This window comes from Acanthochromis polyacanthus, chromosome 1 (genome assembly GCF_021347895.1).
Source record: "Acanthochromis polyacanthus isolate Apoly-LR-REF ecotype Palm Island chromosome 1, KAUST_Apoly_ChrSc, whole genome shotgun sequence".
Classification (NCBI taxonomy): Eukaryota; Metazoa; Chordata; class Actinopteri; family Pomacentridae; genus Acanthochromis; species Acanthochromis polyacanthus.
This window is the reverse complement of record NC_067113.1, coordinates 2,471,246-2,493,040: the sequence shown is the minus strand read 5'-3', so window position 1 is coordinate 2,493,040 and position 21,795 is coordinate 2,471,246. Positions and strand designations below refer to the sequence as shown.

The 21,795-nt window shown below is 43.0% G+C and overlaps 1 protein-coding gene across 1 annotated transcript; it reads left to right on the top strand.

The window, feature by feature from the left end:
- Positions 1-680: 680 nt before the first annotated feature.
- LOC127533054 (uncharacterized) lies at positions 681-8,772 on the top strand. The gene is made up of 2 exons (XM_051945122.1): positions 681-2,231; positions 2,307-8,772. Exon 2 carries the CDS (start codon positions 7,519-7,521, stop codon positions 8,770-8,772), a length of 1,254 nt encoding a protein of 417 aa, XP_051801082.1. The 5' UTR covers positions 681-2,231; positions 2,307-7,518.
- Positions 8,773-21,795: the final 13,023 nt, after the last annotated feature.

Below are 21,795 nucleotides of genomic sequence, written 5' to 3'. Positions count from 1 at the left end.
ATTAATATGTTAAGCTAGTTAACAATAATTTAAATGTGATTGCCTCTGTTACATTACCGCTAATTAGTTTATTCTTGGAATAAACCCAGTCCTCTTTCATTTCTGGGCAGAAGATGTGCTCACAATTGCTCTCCATGTATTTAAGTCTTTTGGTCCCAAAAGAGGAGAGTCAGGGAGGAGAGAAAAGAATAGGCTATCTATGGTATAAAAGTGGTTAAATTTACAACTATTTTTACTGCTTCTCTTTCCAATTCTATCTCAGAATTTAGATTTTCAGATTTTTTAATGATTATTTCCATAACAAAGAGCAGAGTCAGGCAGGAGATGGACCAGAGGCGGTGGCCAGCAGTAATGTTGACCATGCAGGGTCTGCAGAGGTGAAAAAAAATATGTATCTATGGGTTAAAGTGATTTTGAGGTTAAATTCTACTGCAATTTTTACTCTTACTAATGCTATTTCAGAATTTTTCTTACCACATTTTTTATGTTTATTGCCATAACAGAAAGAGCAGAGTCAGGGAGGAGCTGGATCAGAGGCCAGCAGCAGGGACAAGGATGTAGGGTCTTTACAGGTAAGGGAGATTATAACTTCCTGAAAATAAGATATCTATTGCAGGGAGAAACCAGGCAGTATTGATCATTTCATGTTCAGTGTTAGGCACCTTTGGCTACTCGTCCAGTAGATGTTCAAGGGACATTGTTGTCAACTCAACAAGAGTTTGGCCACTAAAACTTTAGATTTTATAGTTTAAAGTTTTATACTTTATAGTTTAAAGAACTAGCCTAGTTGGTCCCCTGGTATTGTACTGTGGCTGTTAAGGATTATGTGGTTCTTTAGCCACTAAGGACGGTGCAATTAAATGTAAGAGAATGATAAATCGCTCTGAAAAATTTGTCCCCCTCACTTCTGAGATGGTGGTTACGCCCATGGTTGGTCAAGTTCGTCAACACGAGAAACAAGAGAAATTCTGTCAATCAATGATAGAAACGTCACACGTGTAGTTACTATACAAGGTGCTCAGATATTTTTTACAATGCTGGTTTTGCCACTCAACACTTAGATGCCGGACTTCTGTTCAGCCTATGGATGCTCTAATGAGCGCTGTAAGGAAACAAGAGCTCGTGGGATTACTTTTCACATGTAAGATGTATGTAAGGAATAATATATTGTTAGCAGGTTGTCATAGCTAGAGTGAAATAAACGCCGAGAAGATGGATAGAACCCCTCAGCTCCGTGTCTGGCTTCTACCCATGATCTAACCAGCTCTCTACATCATCCTGTGTATTACACAGCTGCTTACCGGTGAAATAACTAATCTGAGACAATTTTTTGTTTAAAATTCGGTGTTATGAATCTAGCGTTCCTAGCAACTTACTGCAGTAATTGGTACAAGATGGTGCTTCAGTTAATAAAGCAACAATACAGGTGACACAGTTGATGAGCTGATGACTGATAATGTTATTCTACAGGATGAGTTGAGAGCAGTTGAATTTTGCTAATATAATCTAATTTGTGAAGAGATGAGGACTTTAATCCAAGGAAATGGCTCTTAGAAAATTTGTTCCCTATCCTGAACATATTTTACTGATTTAGAGTAGTTCAAATAACCAGATATAATTGAGGACTGTAATAATGGGAAATGGAATTTAAAAATAAACCAGAATAGACACCTTTATTCAACACTTATGAGACAGGAAATCATGGGAGAAAGAGGGGATGTCACATGCAGCAAAGTACTGGGATTTGAACTGTGGTCGGCTGCGTACATGACATTAAACTCCGCTATGCCATAGCCACCCCACACTAGCTTTGTGTCCTATCAAGGCCACCCCGGTAAAAAAGTCCCGGATACGCCACTGATGGCACCCTAACATAACATGTATAGTGGAGGGACAACAGAATGATGTACTATTTTCCAAAAAGATGAAGCTGCATTCTAACTACAACATCTGGCAAACTACAGTGATTCAGAGTGGTCCGTTTGGTGTTCTTCAGTGCACTGGCTGCATGTCAGGCCTGCAACTGCGGGCTCCAGATAGTTCTTTCCCCGCGCCCTGCCTTTTCTGTACCCCTTAGGTATTCTTGGCACAGAGGCTGTGGCAGCAGGTGACAATCATCCACAATCAAGAGCAGAACCACGAGCAAGTGCAACCGGGCCAATCAGACTCACCTCTGCTACAATAAAGACAGACTCCACTCACTACTCGTTGCCGGACCACAGACGATCACGGTCAGTTCTGTGCACCGTTCTGTCTAGCCCTCTGGTTCCAGAATCTTCTAGTAACTTGTGATTGCTTTCTTCTAGTCTGGATTGCCCACCTGCTCGTATTCAGCCTGTCCCTCGTCTGCCCTGGATCATCCGTTTCATGGCAGTTGTCGGCTCCTCTGCACACCACCAGCCAGCGCCTCTCCTTATCCTCCTGCCCCTCCCGGATATCACTCACCTGGTCCTCAGCCACCTCTTCCGCTCCTCCCGAATGGTTCACACCAAGTCTGCCGCTGCAATCTCCAGCCACCGTGATTCCTATCACCTGTTGCACACCGAGTCCTCTCTTGCCGTGAGGGCAGTCTCTGGTTTTCCTGACACAATCCCTCTTCAGTTTTGCCCAGCTAAGTCCTAGTCCTCACATTCCAGACTAATGTAGCTCTCTTGGTATTTAGTGTAATTTTGGATTTTCTTGTATTAAGTTTTCTGAGTTGTCTTCTAGAGAATTGTGATCTTGTAGTTGAATTCCCAGGTTAGTATTCATTCACGGTTAATTTGTGATTCTGTTAATGTCCAGTTTTGTTTCTAGTGAGTGTAGTCACTCTTCTGTGCGTGTAGCCTCTGTTAGCATAGCCTTGTACTAATGTTTTTCATCCTGTAGCATAATCCCCAGGTTAGTATTCATTCACGATTAATTCATGATTCTGGTCACTCTAGTTACCTTGTCTAATCTTCTGAACTTTGTCATCTGTTAGTATTTCTCGTTTAGTGCTGTATCTAGTACTTGCCTGCCTAGGTATTACCTTCCATGGGGTAGTTAATTCTTGTAAATAATATTGTAGCATTGTTTCTCCTCCAGCCCGCTAGGGGCTCACCTGAGTTACTCCGTTTCTATGGTATCAGTTCCTGTGAACTATTTCTGTTTGTAGTTTCCTGGTCATTTGTAGTTTTTTGTATTCCGACTTTCTGTTCTGTCAAATGAAAACCTTTGTTTTACACTAAAGTGCTCCATCTCTTTTCCTGTGCTTGAGCCTCAAGGAAACCCAAACGCTGCAGTTTGGCATGTAGGGGAAGTACTGTGGAGATAGAGCATGTATGATTGTATCAAACTTTCAAACTTAGTCCAGTCAAGTTTGAGCGGTGAATCTGTTTCATCTACTGATCCTACCTTCATAAAGTGCAGCTGGACATAAGCTATATGAATGAAGTAAATTGACAGGCAATTTGAGGTTGTATATGCTTTCATTTATATGGGCGTCATCTTGTTATGACATGAGCTTTTTGTCTTTTTTTTTTGTCCATCAGTTATTAAATGCAATTGCATTCAGTGACAGAAGAACCCGCAAAAAATAATGAATTTGATTTTTAATTAAAATGTCGCCTGCAACAGAAATAACAGTAAATATTGACAGTGATACAGTGGCTGAGTTTTTGACGAATCTTTAAAATGAATTCAAATGTTGCAACTTGATGATCCCACTGTTTTTCTTCATCTGGGGTTTCAAGCAATACTATATATGACAGCACATCCTTTCTGAACAGGAGGTGCCTGGCTTCAGATTCTCCCTAAATCTGGAGGAGCAAGAAGTCAGTTGAAAGCAGCATTAGCCTCTATTGCAAACATAACTTGCCCTGTGCTGAACTCTCCTCTTGGTCACTTAACGGAGTTGCTAAGGGAATATATCACAATTCTGTTGCACACTTTGCAAGACACTATTGCAATGAGAAGATTTCAGGCAGCATTGTATACGATATTCCAACTATTCCATGTTGTTAGGGACTTCAGAACTGTGATATGCTGTAGCTGAAGATGGATGGATTGGATTGACAGAAGCCCATGGAGATCGGGTTTTGACATTGGTATTGATTTTTCTGATGACATGTTGACTTTTGCTCAGATCTGTGGCTGTATCAGTGTGGTGTAATCTGCCTTCTGTAGCATGTTAGTTCATCTTTAAACATAGCATGCCTTGTCTGTCATGTAGGAGGTCATTCGCTCTCAGGCATTAGAAGGTTTGAACGTCTGATCAGACCCTGATCTATGGGCTTAATCCCGAGCCATTTGGTCTTAGAATTTTTTTTAATTTTTATAAAGACCTTTCTATTTACTCAGCCTTAGAATTTACAGTAATTTGGAAACCTAATGTTAATACACACCAGCTAATGCAGTAGTAGTTGTATCTATTTTCCAAACTATAAAAAAAACAAAAAACTGAAGTAATCTCTCTGACAAATTATAATATTTATGCGTGTTTTGCGTCCCTGGGTGTGTCTGTCACGTTCCTGATATGCGTTGACATGTGAAACACGGTAGAAAAAAGCATTCTGAATTGTGTCTTCAGCAACCGTTGACAGACAGCATGGATTTCTAAGCCAGTATGTAGATGCATTAAATCATCAAAATGCCTGAGGGAAGAGATTCCATAATGTGCCTGCAATGAGGATGAATGCTTCTTATTACCGCTCCAAGTTGCATCTCTCGGTTAACAATTCGTCCCTAAAGTCAAGTCTACAGGCTGAAAGTCTACATCTCTTCTGCACAAACGACACTCACAGGCTTTAAACAATAATTGTCTATAAGTACTGTACTTCTGCTAAGAAGCAATTTTGTATGATGAGGATTTGTGTGGAGACTGAGATGTTTAAAACTGTCTGACAATCACTTCAGATTCATCATGTCCTCTATACTGATATGTATGTACTGTATTTTCCGCACTATAAGGCGCACTTAAAAGTCTTTAATTTTCTCAAAAATCGAAGGTGCGTCTTTTAACCCGGTGCTCTTATGTGTGCACTGAGTTCCAAAATCTGACTGTCGGGCCATTTTGCGTCGACATAGGGACGTAATATGTACACTACACATGCTGGCAGTGATAAACCTATTAGAGAACATTACCTAAAGCTACGTACAGTACTGACTGTTGTCCCAGCTTTCGCGAAAGCCGCGATCATTGCTGAACAGCCACCTGGCAACGAGACTGACTCTGACATTGACAAGAGTGAACCCGGCATGTTTGATGTCGAAATTGCCCAGCTGTTCAATTCAGATACAGAAGATGAGAACTTTGATGGATGTGTGACAAAAGATTGATCAAAAAATAATGTGAGTGTATTTTTAAATACGTAGTAGAATAAAGTTCAACCAAACTCACTGTTTTGCTTCCGTTTCCTTGTTTTAGCATGCACCCAATAATACGGTGTGCCTTATATGTGGCTTAAGTACAGAAATAAACCCCATAATCGAGACTGGGCCTTACAATCCGATGCGCCTTATGGTGCGGAAAATACGGTTCTCACGATCACACTTAAGTCTGACAGCTTCATTATAAAGGCCTTTTCTGCTCATTTTTTGGGACTAAGATATAGCTGTTCTTAGAATTTCTGCATTGTCACAGTCACTGTTGTCACCTAAACACTGCTGTACACATTGACGGATGTGGCTACTTTCCAATACATTTACCCAGTCCAGAATGCGCTGTCAGGTGGGGCCATTAATCTCAGTAAAATCCCTCCTATTGATCTGCTTCACTCGAAGAGAACTGTTTTGGAGAGCTGTAGTGTTCTTGGTAAGCCTACCTCAGGCACTATAAAATATAAAATGATACAGTAATTTACTGTTAATGTCACCACATGTGATGATACATCCAAAATTTACACCTAAATCTCTATAAGCAGACATTCTGATAAGTGCCTTCAGTGACTGGAGTCATAAAAACTGCATACTACTCAGTGCCTCAAAGACAAAGGAAATGATCATAGATTTCCATAGATCCAAAACCCCTCTTCAGCCAGTGAACACTTGTGGTGTGGACATTGAGGTGGTGACATCATATAAATATTTAGGTGTCTATCTTGACAATAAATTAGACTGGTCTAAAAATGTAGACTTCATCTACAGAAAGGGCCAGATCCAACTTTTTTGCCACAGAAGACTTCGATCTTTAGACATGTGCAATAAGATGTTGCAGATGTTTTATCAGTCTGTGTTAGCAAGTGTCCTGTTTTATGCTGCATTCTGCTGGAGAGGCAGTATAAAGAACAAGGATGCAAGGCGTCTGAACAAACTGATTTAAAAAGCTGGCTCTGTGGTTGGAATCACAATGAACACATTGGAGGATGAGGTGGAGAGACGGGGACTTAGAAAGATGGAGGCCATTCTGACAAACATGGATCATCCACTTCACATCTGTCTCAGTGAACAACAAAACATCAGTGGACGGCCCCTATCCCTTTGCTGCAGGACTGAAAGATTTAGGAAATCTTTCTTGCCATCAGCAATCACACTGTTTAATTCAAAAGCAAAAAGATGAGACCAGACAATTGAATTTCCCTTCAGAGATCAATAAAGTCATTCTATTCTGAGATTATTGTGATACATATGTACACTACCGTTCAAAGGTTTGGGGTCTGCTGTGGCATTTTAAGATTGAACAAAGGATAAAATTAGACCAAGTGAGATGTGTGAATCAAATTTAAGAGTGTGACGGAGCAAGCCCGTCTGACATGGAAGGTAAAACGCCGACGCCACCCTAAGCACACAGACGCGCACACATCGCCACACACAATGTTCACTTACCCCTTTTCCCTCCGTTCATCCGTCTAGTTCTCTGGTTAATGCACATCTATACTCCACCACGGTAGTCTTGGGTGCACACTAGGCTGCCGTTGAACCAACTTCCACGCCATAATCTCCCTCCAACAAACTTTTCGCCAGTATACATTCATACACACACCGGTTTCCATTTCAGATTGACAAACGGAGCATCGCGGCTGACTTCCTGCTTATATTGCGTCACGCGCAGGGCACTGGTGTGTGACGTCGTGGCGACGTCCCCGCAAAATGCCGTTTTTGCACAAAACACATTTTATTATTTTTCAGAGATAGTTTTGGAATAGGGGAGTTAAATTATTTTGTTGATTATATTTTTCCACAAATTATTATATTTACTTTTCTATTGTATTCATGTGTTTTGTGGTAGAAAGCATTGTTTTGGGGGTTTATTTCCTGAAGGGGTGGGGTCATGAGGTGTATATAAGGCGGCTCAAACCCCATGGCTGTCAGTTGAAGCCAGGACCTGGTACAGTGAAGGTAACAATTTTAACTGAATACTTGATGTTGTAAATTTGTAAATATTATGTGTATATATATATATATATTTTGACACCATTTTTTCTTTGTTTTAGTGCACTTGCTGTTGGGAACGTTGTGTTTTTTTTGTTTTGTAAATAAATTGCAAAACTTTATTCCGGCTACGCCATCATTTATTACTACATCAAGAACCTATACGTCACAAGTGGTGTCAGAAGTGGGATGGCGGGCCGACGAAAGCGACGTTCCCAACAGCGGAAGATTGAGGAGGAGGAGCCGGCGTCCTATGGAGTTGGAACAGAGGAGCCTGCACAGCAACCTCTGGGGGAGCTCCTGGGCCTAATGAAAGACTTTATGAGAGGTCAGGAAAAACGGGAGCAGGGTCTACGTGCTGAGATAAATAACCTCCGTCTCTCTCTACAACCACCTACTCCTGATCCAGGGGAAGGGCCCTCAGGTGCAAGTAGTCTCCACATGGCGTTGCCCACACCTGCACCTGGACGGAGACCACAAGGAGATTCGACCATGGTTTCCCAAATGCAGAATGATGGACTGGATCAAGCATCACATCCTCCAGACCCGAGACCATACGTAATGGAGCCAAAGATTCCACCATATCAGATGGGTGAGGATATAGAAAATTATCTATTGCGCTTTGAGAGGATCGCAAAGACGTGGAAATGGCCGGAAGCTGAGTGGGCATGTTGCCTCGTACCGCTTCTATCGGGGAAGGCCTTAGAAGCGTATACAGCCATGGACGAGGATGAGGCACACTCGTACCCAGAACTGAAAGCTGCTTTGTTAGCCAAGTTTGATATATCCCCAGAGACATACAGGCAGCGGTTCCAATCCTCCACCGTCCCTCCTGGAGAGACTCCAACCGAGACCTACCATCGTCTACGGAGCCTGTATCGAAGGTGGATTCGACCGGACCAGCTCACCAAGGAGCAAATCGGGGAGCTTGTGATCCTGGAGCAACTTCTTCGTGTCCTGCCGCCAGATGTCCGCACCTGGGTCAGGGAGCACGAGCCAGAGGACGGCCTGACAGCAGCAAAGCTGGCACTTCAACACCAGAACGCCCGCCGAGGGGGACCTCCACGTTTCACCAGCTCAACTCCGCGACCTCTTCAACAGTCTGCACCCAACCGGCCCACCAGAGAGACCAACTATGACTCTCGAGGTACTCCCAGCTCTGCTACGAATCAGCAACCAACCGGTAAGCCCTTTGTTTGCTATTATTGCCAGCAGCAGGGACATAAAGCCTCTCTGTGTCCAATTCGGAGGGATAAACTCACTGGTGCCTGCTACGCACCTCGAGCAGAGGGAGAACTGTTTATTAAACAGGGCTTGAAGGAGCACACCCTTAAAACGGTGACTCTAAATGGACAGGAGGTGACAGCACTGTTGGATAGTGGCAGTTTTACTTCCCGAGTGAAGAAGGACCTTGTCCCTGTGAACTGTGTGGATTACAGCTGAAAAACTGACATTGTTTGTGTCCATGGTGATAGTCATGCATATCCGAAAGCTGAAGTGACTGTAATAATTGATGACCAACCTTACCTGATGTCTGTCACTGTAGTAGAGAAATTACCTGTAGAGCTTGTCCTTGGTACAGACTTACCTGTGCTCGTGAGTCTTTTGCAGGGCTCTGAATGTAACACCATCTGTAATGTGAACATGGTTGATGTGGCAAACAATGTTTCATGTCTTGTGGTAACTAGGTCTCAAGCTAAACAGGGTGTGGAGCCCTTACCGGACCTTGACGATAGCCTGTGCGAGGGGGGTTTTAAGGGTCCAAGAAAGTCAAAGCGTCAACGACGTTTTGAGAAACAGCAAATGCTAAATGACTGTGACATTAAGAGGTTGAATGTGGATGACATGTGGAAGGTGCCAGAAAATATTGCCGAACTGCAAAGGGAAGATGTGACTTTAAAAACCTGTTTTGGAAAAGTTGATGTTAAAACTCTTACTAATGCTAATGTTACGGGGCAAGATTTGTTTATGATTAATGATGGAGTGTTGTATGTCCATAGCAGTGGTCAGAAACGTCTTGTTATTCCTGCACCATGTAGACAGCTAGTTATGCATGTTGCACACACACTTCCGTGGGCAGGGCATTTTGGCCGTCACAAGACTTACCTCCGTGCTGCAGCTCGCTTTTATTGGCCCGGTATGTACAATGACATTTACACCTATTGCGCTATATGTCCCATTTGCCAGAAAACGGCTCCATCTCGCAGATCTGACAGGGCTCTCCTCCATCCCCTCCCAGTCATTAACACTCCATTTCGCAGGATAGCAATGGACATTGTGGGCCCGTTGGTCAAAAGTGCTCGGGGCCATCAGTATATTTTAGTACTGTGTGACTATGCCACCAGACACCCCGAGGCCTTCCCATTACGCACCATCACTGCTCCTGCCGTTCTTCGTTGTCTGGTCCAACTGTTTTCCAGAGTGGGGATCCCTGATGAAATTTTGACTGACCAGGGAACTAACTTCACCTCTCGTCTCTTACAGTTGTTTCACAAACAGTTGGGTATAACCGCTCTGCGAACAACGCCTTATCATCCTCAGACTGACGGCCTGGTCGAACGGTTCAACCAGACGCTGAAGAGGATGCTTCAAAAATTTGTGAGCGACACTGGGAGAGACTGGGACAGATGGCTGCCGTTTCTTCTCTTCGCATATCGAGAGGTGCCGCAGGCTTCCACCGGATTTTCACCTTTCGAGCTCTTGTACGGATGGGATGTGCAAGGACCCCTGGACCTGCTGGAAAAAGTATGGACTGCATCAGAGCACAAGTCCAGTGAGCAAGGTGTTGTCCAGTATGTACTTCAAATGAGGGATCGTCTGTCGAGGTACCGAGACGAGGCTGAGATGAACCTCAAGGAGGCCCAGCAGAAGCAGAAGAGGTGGTACGACCAGCAGGCTAGACAGAGACATTTCCAGCCAGGCCAGAAAGTCCTTCTACTGCTTCCCTCCTCCAGCAGCAAGTTGTTGGCGAAGTGGCAAGGCCCATATACCATCACCAGACAAGTAGGACCTGTCACTTATGAGGTGCACCAGCCGGACAAGAAGAAGCCCCAGCAGATCTACCACGTCAATCTCTTGAAGGAGTGGAGAGAAGTTTCCCCCACAACTCCTGAGCCCACACTCCGAGTGCAGAAGGTCGAAGTGGAGGAAGAAGAGGATCCTGGTGTTCCTGTAGTGAACAAAGCCTCGGAACCTCTTGTGGCTCACCTCTCCGCTGACCAGGCTGCCGACCTCTTAAAGATCTTCAGAGAGTCGCCATCACTCTTCACCGCAGAACCTGGCAGGACCACCCTGATTGAGCATGTAATCCGGTTGAAGGACAGAAATCCCATCCGCCAGCGTCCGTACCGAGTCCCTCAGCAGCTAGTGGCACAGCTCAGGAAGGAGGTGGAGTCAATGCTAGAGCTTGGAGTTATTGAACCGTCGACGTCTGAGTGGTGCAGTCCAGTAGTGATCGTCTTCAAGAAGGATGGAACCCTGCGCATCTGCATCGATTTCCGCAAACTCAATTCCATCTCTGAGTTTGATGCGTACCCGATGCCAAGGATAGACGACCTGATGGATCGTATTGGCTCGGCGACCTTCATCTCCACCCTGGACCTGTGTAAGGGTTATTGGCAGGTGCCCTTGGAGATCTCCAGCCGGCCCTACACCGCCTTCAGGACACCTGCAGGACTGTTCCAGTTCACCGTAATGCCCTTCGGTTTGCATGGCGCCCCTGCTACCTTCCAGCGCCTGATGGATAGAATCCTGCAGGGCTGTGAAACGTTCAGTGCAGTTTATTTGGACAACGTGGTAATCTTCAGCAGCACGTGGACAGAGCATGTGCAGCACTTGAGAACCATCCTGGAGAAGATAAAGGCTGCTGGACTGACCTTGAATGTGGCAAAATGTGAGTGGGCCCGCCAGGAAACCCGGTACCTTGGCTATCAGCTCGGAAGAGGGGAAGTACGACCTCAGATGGATAAGGTGGAAGCTATCCAGAAGTGTCCTCGCCCTCGAACCAAAAAGGAGGTACGATCATTTCTTGGCCTGGCTGGATGGTATCGAAGGTTTGTGCCACAATTTGCCACCCTTGCTGCACCATTAACTGCTCTGACCAGAAAAGACCAGAAGAACCCGGTAACCTGGACCAAAGAGTGTGAAACAGCCTTCAGCACCTTGAAAACTGTTCTCTGTTCCTCTCCTGTGTTGCGCAGCCCTGACTTCAGCCGTCGCTTCCTGGTGCAAGTGGACGCCTCGGAAGTGGGACTTGGAGCTGTCCTCGTTCAGGGGGAGCCTGGAGCGGAGCGGCCGGTCATATACCTGAGCCGCAAGTTGCTGCCCCGAGAGTCCCGGTACTCAGTGGTCGAAAAAGAAGGTCTTGCCATCAAGTGGGCTCTGGAGAGCCTGAGATACTACCTGCTTGGCCGAGAGTTTGATCTGGAGACTGACCATCGAGCCATCACATGGATCAACTCAATGAAGGACCACAACAGCCGACTGACACGCTGGTACCTCTCGCTGCAGCCTTTCAAGTTTGTGGTCCAACACCGTTCAGGGAAGTCTAACCTGGTAGCAGACTTCCTGTCCAGGTTGCCAAGACTTTGTCAACCTCCGGGAGGAGGAGGATGGTGTGACGGAGCAAGCCCGTCTGACACGGCAGGTAAAACGCCGACGCCACCCTAAGCACACAGATGCGCACACATCGCCACACACAATGTTCACTTACCCTTTTTCCCTCCGTTCATCCGTCTATTTCTCTGGTTAATGCACATCTATACTCCACCACGGTAGTCTTGGGTGCACACTAGGCTGCCGTTGAACCAACTTCCACGCCATAATCTCCCTCCAACAAACTTTTCGCCAGTATACATATACACACCGGTTTCCATTTCAGATTGACAAACGGAGCATCGCGGCTGACTTCCTGCTTATATTGCGTCACGCGCAGGGCACTGGTGTGTGACGTCGTGGCGATGTCCCCACAAAATGCCGTTTTTGCACAAAACACATTTTATTATTTTTCAGAGATAGTTTTGGAATAGGGGAGTTAAATTATTTTGTTGATTATATTTTTTCACAAATTATTATATTTACTTTTCTATTGTATTCATGTGTTTTGTGGTAGAAAGCATTGTTTTGGGGGTTTATTTCCTGAAGGGGTGGGGTCATGAGGTGTATATAAGGCGGCTCAAACCCCATGGCTGTCAGTTGAAGCCAGGACCTGGTACAGTGAAGGTAACAACTTTAACTGAATACTTGATGTTGTAAATTTGTAAATATTATGTACATATACATATATAGACACCATTTTTTCTTTGTTTTAGTGCACTTGCTGTTGGGAACGTTGTGTTTTTTTTGTTTTGTAAATAAATTGCAAAACTTTATTCCGGCTACGCCATCATTTATTACTACATCAAGAACCTATACGTCACAAAGAGCTAGCAAAGATAAGATGGGGAGACCCAACAGGTCAACTGAAGTTATGAGTGCACTAAATAATCCTGTGTAAACTGGCAACCCAGTGGAACCTATGGAAGCCTATGACAGCCAGTATAAGGCATGAGACAGGAAGTTCATATTCTCTCTATGTCTGTGTTCGTGACTTGAAACTCAGGACACGCTGAGCTAAGCAGAAATAATTCCAACCTAGCAGAAATTAAAAGAGGAGGGGGTCTAACTTTTGATATGATTACTTTGTGTGTATCCTGATTGGGTCTTAAGACAATGGGTTGTGAATTTCCAGGAAGGAAGAGGTGTGTTTAGAAGAAACTTGCATGGGTATAAAAGTTGATGCAATGCTTTGTTTCGGCAGTGAAAATCTCAAGATTTTGCTCATGTTTGTTCTTGTAATCTTTGTGTTGAACACACATTACTTGTGTCAGACTCTGAAGACTGCTTGAAGAATTTCTTGAAAACTTTTTGAAAACTCCAAGTTTTGATCCAGAATTGATATTTGACTACATGTTGGATAAAGCTTCCTGATCATCACTGGCCCTCAGCAAGCGCACAACAGGTGACTCCTTATTTTTGAAAGAAAAGCATTTTTTTTATTCCAATGAAAGTAATATTAAATTAATCAGAAATGCAGTCTAGACATTGTTAATGTGGTAAAGGAGTATTTTAGCTGGAAACAGCTGATTCTTAATGGAGTATCTACATAGGGTTGCAGAGGCCCATTTCCAGCAACCATCATTCCTGTGTTGTAATGCTACATAGTGTTAGTTAATCATGTTGAAAGACTAATTGATGATTAGAAAACCTTGTGCAATTATGTTAACACATGAATGAAAATGTGAGTTTTCATGGAAAACATGAAATTGCCTGGGTGACCCCAAACGTTTGAACAGTAGTGTACCTGAAACTGTCCTGTGGAATCCTATACAAGGAATCAGCTGTTTTACTTAGTACAAGTTAAATACACTCAACAAATACATAGATGCAACACTTTTGTTTTTGCTTCCATTTTTATGAGATGAACTCAAAGAGCTAAAACTTTTTCCACATACGCAATATCGCCATTTCTCTCAAATATTGTTCACAAATCTGTGATAGTGAGCACTTTTCCTTTGCTGAGATAATCCATCCCACCTCACAGGTGTGCCATATCAGGATGCTGATTAGACACCATGATTAGTGCACAGGTGTGCCTTAGACTGCCCACAATAAAAGGCCACTCTGAAAGGTGCAGTTTTGTTTTTTGTTTTTTTTTGTTTTGTTTTGTTTTGTTTTGTTTTTTTGGGGGGGGGTCCACTCCTCTTCAATGGCTGTGCGAAGTTGCTGGATATTGGCAGGAACTGGTACATGCTGTCGTATACGCCGATCCAGAGCATCCCAAACATGCTCAATGGGTGGCATGTCCGGTGAATATGCTGGCCATGCAAGAACTGGGACGTTTTCAGCTTCCAAGAATTGTGTACAGATCCTTGCAACATGGGGCCGTGCATTATCCTGCTGCAACATGAGGTGAAGTTCTTGGATTTATGGCACAACAATGGGCCTCAGGAAATTGTCACGGTATCTCTGTGCATCCAAAATGCCATCAATAAAATGCACCTGTGTTCTTGGTCCATAACAGACGCCTGCCCATACATAACCCCACCGCCACCATGGGCCACTCCATCCACAACATTGACATCAGAAAACCGCTCAGCCGCACGACGCCACACACGCTGTCTGCCATCTGCCATCTGCCCTGAACAGTGTAAACCAGGATTCATCCTTGAAGAGAACACCTCTCCAACGTGCCAGACGCCATCCAATGTGAGAATTTGCCCACTCGCTGGAGTCAGGTCTAGACCCCGATGAGGACGACGAGCATGCAGATGAGCTTCCCTGAGACGGTTTCTGACAGTTTGTGCAGAAATTCTTTGCTTATGCAAACCGATTGTTTCAGCAGTTGTCTGAGTGGCTGGTCTCAGACCATCTTGGAGGTGAACATGCTGGATGTGGAGGTCCTGGGCTGGTGTGGTTACACGTGGTCTGCGGTTGTGAGGCTGGTTGGATGTACTGCCAAATTCTCTGAAATGCTTTTGGAGACGGCTTATGGTAGAGAAATGAACATCCAATAACACGAGCAACAGCTCTGGTTGACATTCCTGCTGTCAGCATGCCAATTGCACACTCCCTCAAATCTTGCCACATCTGTGGCATTGTGCTGTGTGATAAAACTGCACCTTTCAGAGTGGTGTTTTATTGTGGGCAGTCTAAGGCACACCTGTGCACTAATCATGGTGTCTAATCAGCATCTTGATATGGCACACCTGTGAGGTGGGATGGATTATCTCAGCAAAGGAGAAGTGCTCACTATCACAGATTTAGACAGATTTGTGAACAATATTTGAGAGAAATGGTGATATTGTGTATGTGGAAAAAGTTTTAGATCTTTGAGTTCATCTCATAAAAAATGGGAACAAAAACAAAAGTGTTGCATTTATATTTTTGTTGAGTGTATATCTGTGTAATATGGTTTTTAAATGCATTTGTTTTTAGCAAAGCCAGTAGTATAGTTTAGATGAGACCAAGAAAGTGGCTGAGAGTCAACAATTTCACTACAAGGGGTGAAAGGAAATGGCTATGGAAGCCTGTGCAGATCAAAAATACTAACACAAACTACAGACAGAATTAATCTTATGAAACCAAAGACATATTTACTGGAGTTGACTGACGAGGACTTAGAACCACCAAGCAACTACAAAGTTACAGAATCGACTGAACAGTGCACACGGTACGTACACAGAACATTAGCACGCTGACCCTGGATTGGGTCGGAGCAAACCGCGTTGGAACCAGAAAGGTAGAAGCTTGGAGTACATGGCAGCAGTGAAAGCAAACAGAGATTAACAATGCAGAACTTGGCCTTGAATTGACTAATTGGGTTGTTCAACAGTCTGCCGTAATGTACCGGCCTCAGTGTCCTCATTCAGGTAACTACCCAATCCAGAGCACCTGTGCACATTCCACACTCATACACCACACACACGCACTCACATGAGAGAGAAGTAAAGGGGGGAAAGGAAGGGAAGAGAGAAGGCTGCAAGACAGAACCGGAGGTGGAGGGCATGACATGAGGACACTTTGCGAATGTTGTACTGGAAGCGAGTGATTATGAAGAAATAGTTTTTGGGCCCTTTTTGAATCATTTATAAGGATAACTGGGGCACTGAAAATGACAAAGCCATTTTAAATTACACAATGATCAGAATAATATCAATTAGTGTCTCAAGAGAAGGTAAGTATGACAACTGCAGCCACAGCTGGACAAAAGGAAAGTAGTCTTTGCCACAAGCTCTAAAGCTGAGAGATACAGCAAAAATTTTATTAGTCCAGAAGTAAAACCACTTGAGCTGAGAAGCAACCACAAAAAGAGATAATTGCTCATTTGTCTAACTGCTTGGGGAAACAAAGAGCACTGTGTACTTTACACAATAACTACAAACATGTGACTATAGAAAATGATTGTACTGACCAGTTTAGGTTTGAAAAATGTCCTTCAATGAGAAACATTCATGTTTATTTTTACATTCACATTCAAATTTGTAATGACAAAAAATAAAGAAATCAATGACAAAAATATTTAGTTGGTTTTCTTATTGTTAAAATTACATTTTGAAAAGGTTACAAGCAGGGTTTTTATGGCTTAATCTGCCTTATATAAGTTCTGGAGGATAGCAGCCTGAGGTATCTAGGAGTTTTTAATAGTACAAATGGACTTCAGGGTTCAAATTCTATTCTGCAAAAAATCCTGCTGCACAAATGGCCTAAAACCCTTTAGACAATCATTTCTGGCCATGCTCAGTGGCATTAATTATAATTAGATTATTCAAATTTATATTCGGAAACATACATTTCAAAATTTGGGTCAACAAATTAACGCTCCAGGCCCCAAACAGACCACCAAAAATGATATTTACTTGTAAATAAGTCTGTGTGGATTCTTAGTCATCCATGTTATTGGTAATTATATATATACTAGAAGGCAAGTGGGGTTCTTTCTGGTCCTTGAAAATGAATACAGGTGAAACTTTCTGGAGAGGAATGTCAGAGCTGTGTTTATCTGGTTGATGCTGTAAACTCCTCCTGTCTACGGATGGCTATTCCAGTTTTACATAGATTATTTCAGTCCTCTCTAACCGTGTTCTTTACAAAGGATGTGTACATTTCTGTGTCCCTTATCCTTTAGATGCAGCTGGAGTCTTGCCCTTAAGCGGTACCCTCCTTCTGTTGAATCATGTGGTTGTGGAGCTGCTGTTTAATCTCCCATATATATAACTCTGCACACTTCTGGTTGCATTGAACTGAATATACGACTTACATATTGTTTTTGCGTGTTTTTATGGGTGTACCAGTTTTGCGGATCTGAGGTGCACTAGTATGCTACATTTGTAACATCAGTTACAAATGGGAACCAGAAGGTGGCTTGTGCAAAAGAGAAATTTAAAAGGATTTTCTCCAAACACAATCTGTCAATTAAGTTTGTTTTTTTTAATCACGATGTAAAATAGGTTAGGAATACAAAGAGATTCGATGCAGTTTCTACTTTAATTTTGCTGCTTGGACTATCTGTATTTTCAATGCTATAAAAGAATAGGGAAAGATCAACCGTAGGCAGCACTTTTTTTGGCTTTTGTCAGACGCCCGTTGCACACACATGCAGTTTACATATCAACAGCCAGGTCCTGGATGTTGCTGAGCTGAACTACTACAAGAAAAAAATGTGGACACTCTACCAAATAGGCCATGGTACAGGTCATTTTTAATATTCTTGTCTATCTTTGCCTAATCTGTAACCATGATTGCCTGTCTGTGCAAGTCAAGGACAAAGGCAGACAAACAACAAATGATAGCTGCTTCACAAATGTAAATAATCAGTGATTGTAATTAGTGGCGATCACCTGGATCATTAGTTGCTTTTCATCTGGGGTTCAGTCTCACAGTCGAAAGATTTCTCACCTACAGCCTTGTGACAGGGACATGACACGCTGCACTTGAAGACACTGCTGAAAACAAGGGCGCAACACCACTGAACCAACTTTATATGCAAGGTGATTTGTTTCACATGGCCCGTGAGCAGCCTAATTAGCACTTCCTATATGTCAGAGCCTGATGAAAGCTCTCAAATGTAGCAGGTGCTATGTTAACGGGTGCAAAAAGCTTCAGTCCAGAGTAACATCTGTGGGAAATCTTCTACCTCTACTGCAGTAATAATTACAAGCATGATTACTGCTGGTTCATCAGTGAACTTCCAAATCCCATTTACAGTGATGTTCATGGTTTTCTTTCTTGCTTTTTTTCTTTTTAAATTTTATAAATGACAGTGACATGTCCCTACCAATTTAAAGGTATTTCTAAACTGCACTTTCCAATTTTACCAATCTCAGAATAAATAAATCGTTCAAGTTTTTAGTTGGTCATTTAAGCATTAGGATATGGCAGCAAAATTTATAGCGCAAATACATTACATAAGCCCTGCGATAGACTGCCGACCTGTCCACGGTGTCCCCTGCCTTTACCCTAAGTCAGCTCCGATAGGCTTCACCTCCCCAACCCTAATGAGGATGAAGTCGTGTATAGAAGATGGATGGATGGATGGATGGATGGATGACATTTTGGGTCGTGGCAACATCTCTTGAGTTCTGGGGCTATTATTTTCAAAGTTCAGTGTACATGTTATGGTTCATACACTGGCTCAGATGCAGGAAAGAAGATTGCAGACAAATGAGTAGAAACAGGAAAACATGAATAAGCAGACCCACGTATAGTAATACCAAGGTAGGAATACTAACTGAAATATGGATCCATTATTGGTCTTAGAAAACTAAGAACAAGAGCACTCAACTAACTGTAATCTCATAAGGAAACCCCAAGACAAGAATACAGCTATCATGAAGCTAGGAAACAGGAGGTTACAAACCGAAGGGTTTTATACTCGACCAGAATTAGACAAACGATGAACAAAGCCAATTGAAACTAACAGAATCATCTAGCATGAAATAGGTCTAACAATAGCTAAGTCTGGTATTGCTCGGGCTTGGACTTAACTGACAGTGCCACTTTGGGAGAATTCGGGTTTAGAGCCAAGCTCAGGCCAAACAAGGAGTGGGAGCGGACCCCAGAATAGTTGGTAGCCAGCGGTGGTGTGACTGGTGTCCGCAGTGACGTGGCTGGTGTCTGTGGTGGTGTGGCTGGCAGACACCAGTAATAAATTTGAACTTACAGACAGTTGCAATTACAATCTGAGGAAATTTAGGGACATTCAGGTTGGTGTCACTTGGTGAGCAAATTTATGAGGCCGTTTTGATTGGAAGGCCAAAAACATTGCACTTCCTGAAAAAAAAGTAAAGATTGCTCAGACAGAAAAAGAAGATACAGCAGTGAGTAAAGTTTACGACTTCCATAGGTTAAAATAAAGCAAATAAAGAAAAAAAGTTGAGAAAAGAAGAGGTGAGCAGGGATGAGATTAGAAGTGAAGTTCTCCTGGTTTAATTTACTATCTCCCTTATCCTGTAATGACCCCATTGCCTTTCTTTGCACCGTGAGTTCAGTTATGAATTTTGGCAGACCTTTAATCACAGCCTCATGTACTCAACAGCAGATAAGGTTCATCCACCCAGTGTAGTGATAACAGCAGCAGGGCAGAAGCTCATATAAGCTTTAGCAAACCTCTCTAGCGATAGATTAACTTTACAGTGCAGCTCTGGTGTGGTTAACAGCAGTTGCTCAAAAAAGAATCTCAAAATGTGATGTTGCTTGTCTGTGTTTAGAATCTGCTGCTGTGTGCTATATATATACTATATGCACAGCACCATTCAGATTCTGTTTACAGTTTATTCAAGGCAACAGTTAACCAGCATGGCTACCACAACATTCTGGAGAGACACACCATCCCATGAAATCTGTGCTTCATGGGTCCATTATTGGGTTTTCAATAAAAATAAAACACCCGAGATTTTCCCTCCAGGCCCTATAGGGACAGTATGACCAAAAATTTGAAAGCAATAAATTTGAAAAAAAAAAAAAAAACATGTTTAAGATTCTACTTGTTGCAATTGCACATAGCAAAGGACAACAGCCAGCCAAGATTTCTGAAATACATTAAGATGCCCCAATATTGTACATTTTAGTTTATGACACAGGACTCTGAAAATTGTATTTCAGTGAACTCAAGATTAACAATTCAAATATGCTATTTTTCTGGAAGTGTTAGGTCTGTTTAAACACAAAATTATACCCTCCATAAAGAGATAAAAGGTGCAATTATGCATCAACTCTCTGCTGCTCTTTCCGTAATTAAGCTGGGACAATGTTGTGACTGGCTCAACTTGTTGTCAGTTTTCCACAAACGGCTTGAGACAATTCTTCATGAAAACCAGACCAAATAGCAGACATGCATTTTGTTCAATCCTCATGCCTTTGTTTTAAAAAAGATATGAAATGTACAAGCATGTTGTAAAGAATAAACTGACTTTAACTCAAAATGAAAGAATATGCATAAGACAGTCCTGCAGATAGCCACTTTCAGAGAGATATGTCACCTGTATAAGTAGCTCAGACACAGAAACAAATAAGATGACATGAAAAAGGAAGGAGTGGGAAGGAGAAATTGCAGTTCAAAACAATTCCAGTGCTGCTTCTATACACCAATCAAGCATAACATTATGACCACCAGCCTAACATTGTGTTGGTCCCCTTTTTGCTTCCAAAACAGCCCTGACCCGTTGACGCATGGGTTCCACTAGACCCCCGAAGGTGTCTGTGGTATCTGGCACCAAGATATTAGCAGCAGATCGTTTAAGCCCTGTAAGTTGCGAGGTGGGACTCCATGGATCAGACTTGCTGTTCAGCACATCCCCAAGCTCTATTGGAATGAGATCTGGGGAATTTGGAGGGCAAGTCAACACCTCAACCTCATAGTTGTGCTCTTCAAACCAATTCTGAACCATTTTTGTTTTGTTCGCATTATCCAGCTGAAAGAAGCCACAGCCATCATAGAATATTGTTTCCATGAAAGGGTGTACATGGTCTGCAACAATGCTGAGACAGGTGATACATGTCAAAGTAACACCCACATGAATGGCAGGACCCAAAGTTTCCCAGCAGAACATTGCCTAAAGCATCACATTGCCTCCACCAGCTTGCCTTCTTCCCATAGTGCACCCTTGTGGCCTGTGTTTCTCAGGTAAGTGATGCATACACACCGACCATCCATGTGATGTTAAAGAAAATGTGATTCATCAGACCAGGCCATTTTCTTCCATTGCTCCGTGGTCCAGTTCTGATGCTCACATGTCCATTGTTGGCACTTCAGGTGGTGCACAGGAGTCAGCATGGGCACTCTGACTGATCTGCAGCTATGCAGCCCCAAACGTAGCAAACTGTGATGCACTGTGTATTCTGACACCTTTCTATCAGAATTGGCATGAAATTCTTCAGCAATTTGAGCAATAATAGCTTGTCTGTTGGATCAGACCACACTGGCCAGCCTTTCCTGAGTGCATCAATGAGCCTTGGCCACACATGATCCTGTCACCAGTTTACCACTGTTCCTTCCTTGGACCACTTTTGATAGATACTGACCACTGCACAAAGGGAACACCCCACAAGAGCTCCAGTTCTTGAGATGCTCTGGCCAGTCATCTTGCCATCACAATTCAAACTCGTTCAAATCCTTGTCCTTGCCCATTTTTTCTGCTTCTAACATATCGACTTTGAGGATAAAATGTTTACTTTCTGCCTAATTTATCCAAACCACTAACAGGTGCCATGATGAAGAGATAATCTGTTATTCACTTCACCTGTCAGTGGTCATAATGTTCTGCCTGATTGGTGTATGTTTGCTTTAGAGAAATAAAAAAATCCTGGAGGTTGATAAATTGAAATGATGGCTAAATAACTCCGATACTACTTGCCACTGTATGGCATAAAGTAGTTACATTTATGATGTACAAATGGAGTCTTTGGCGAGCTGATGTGCTTGAACTGCAG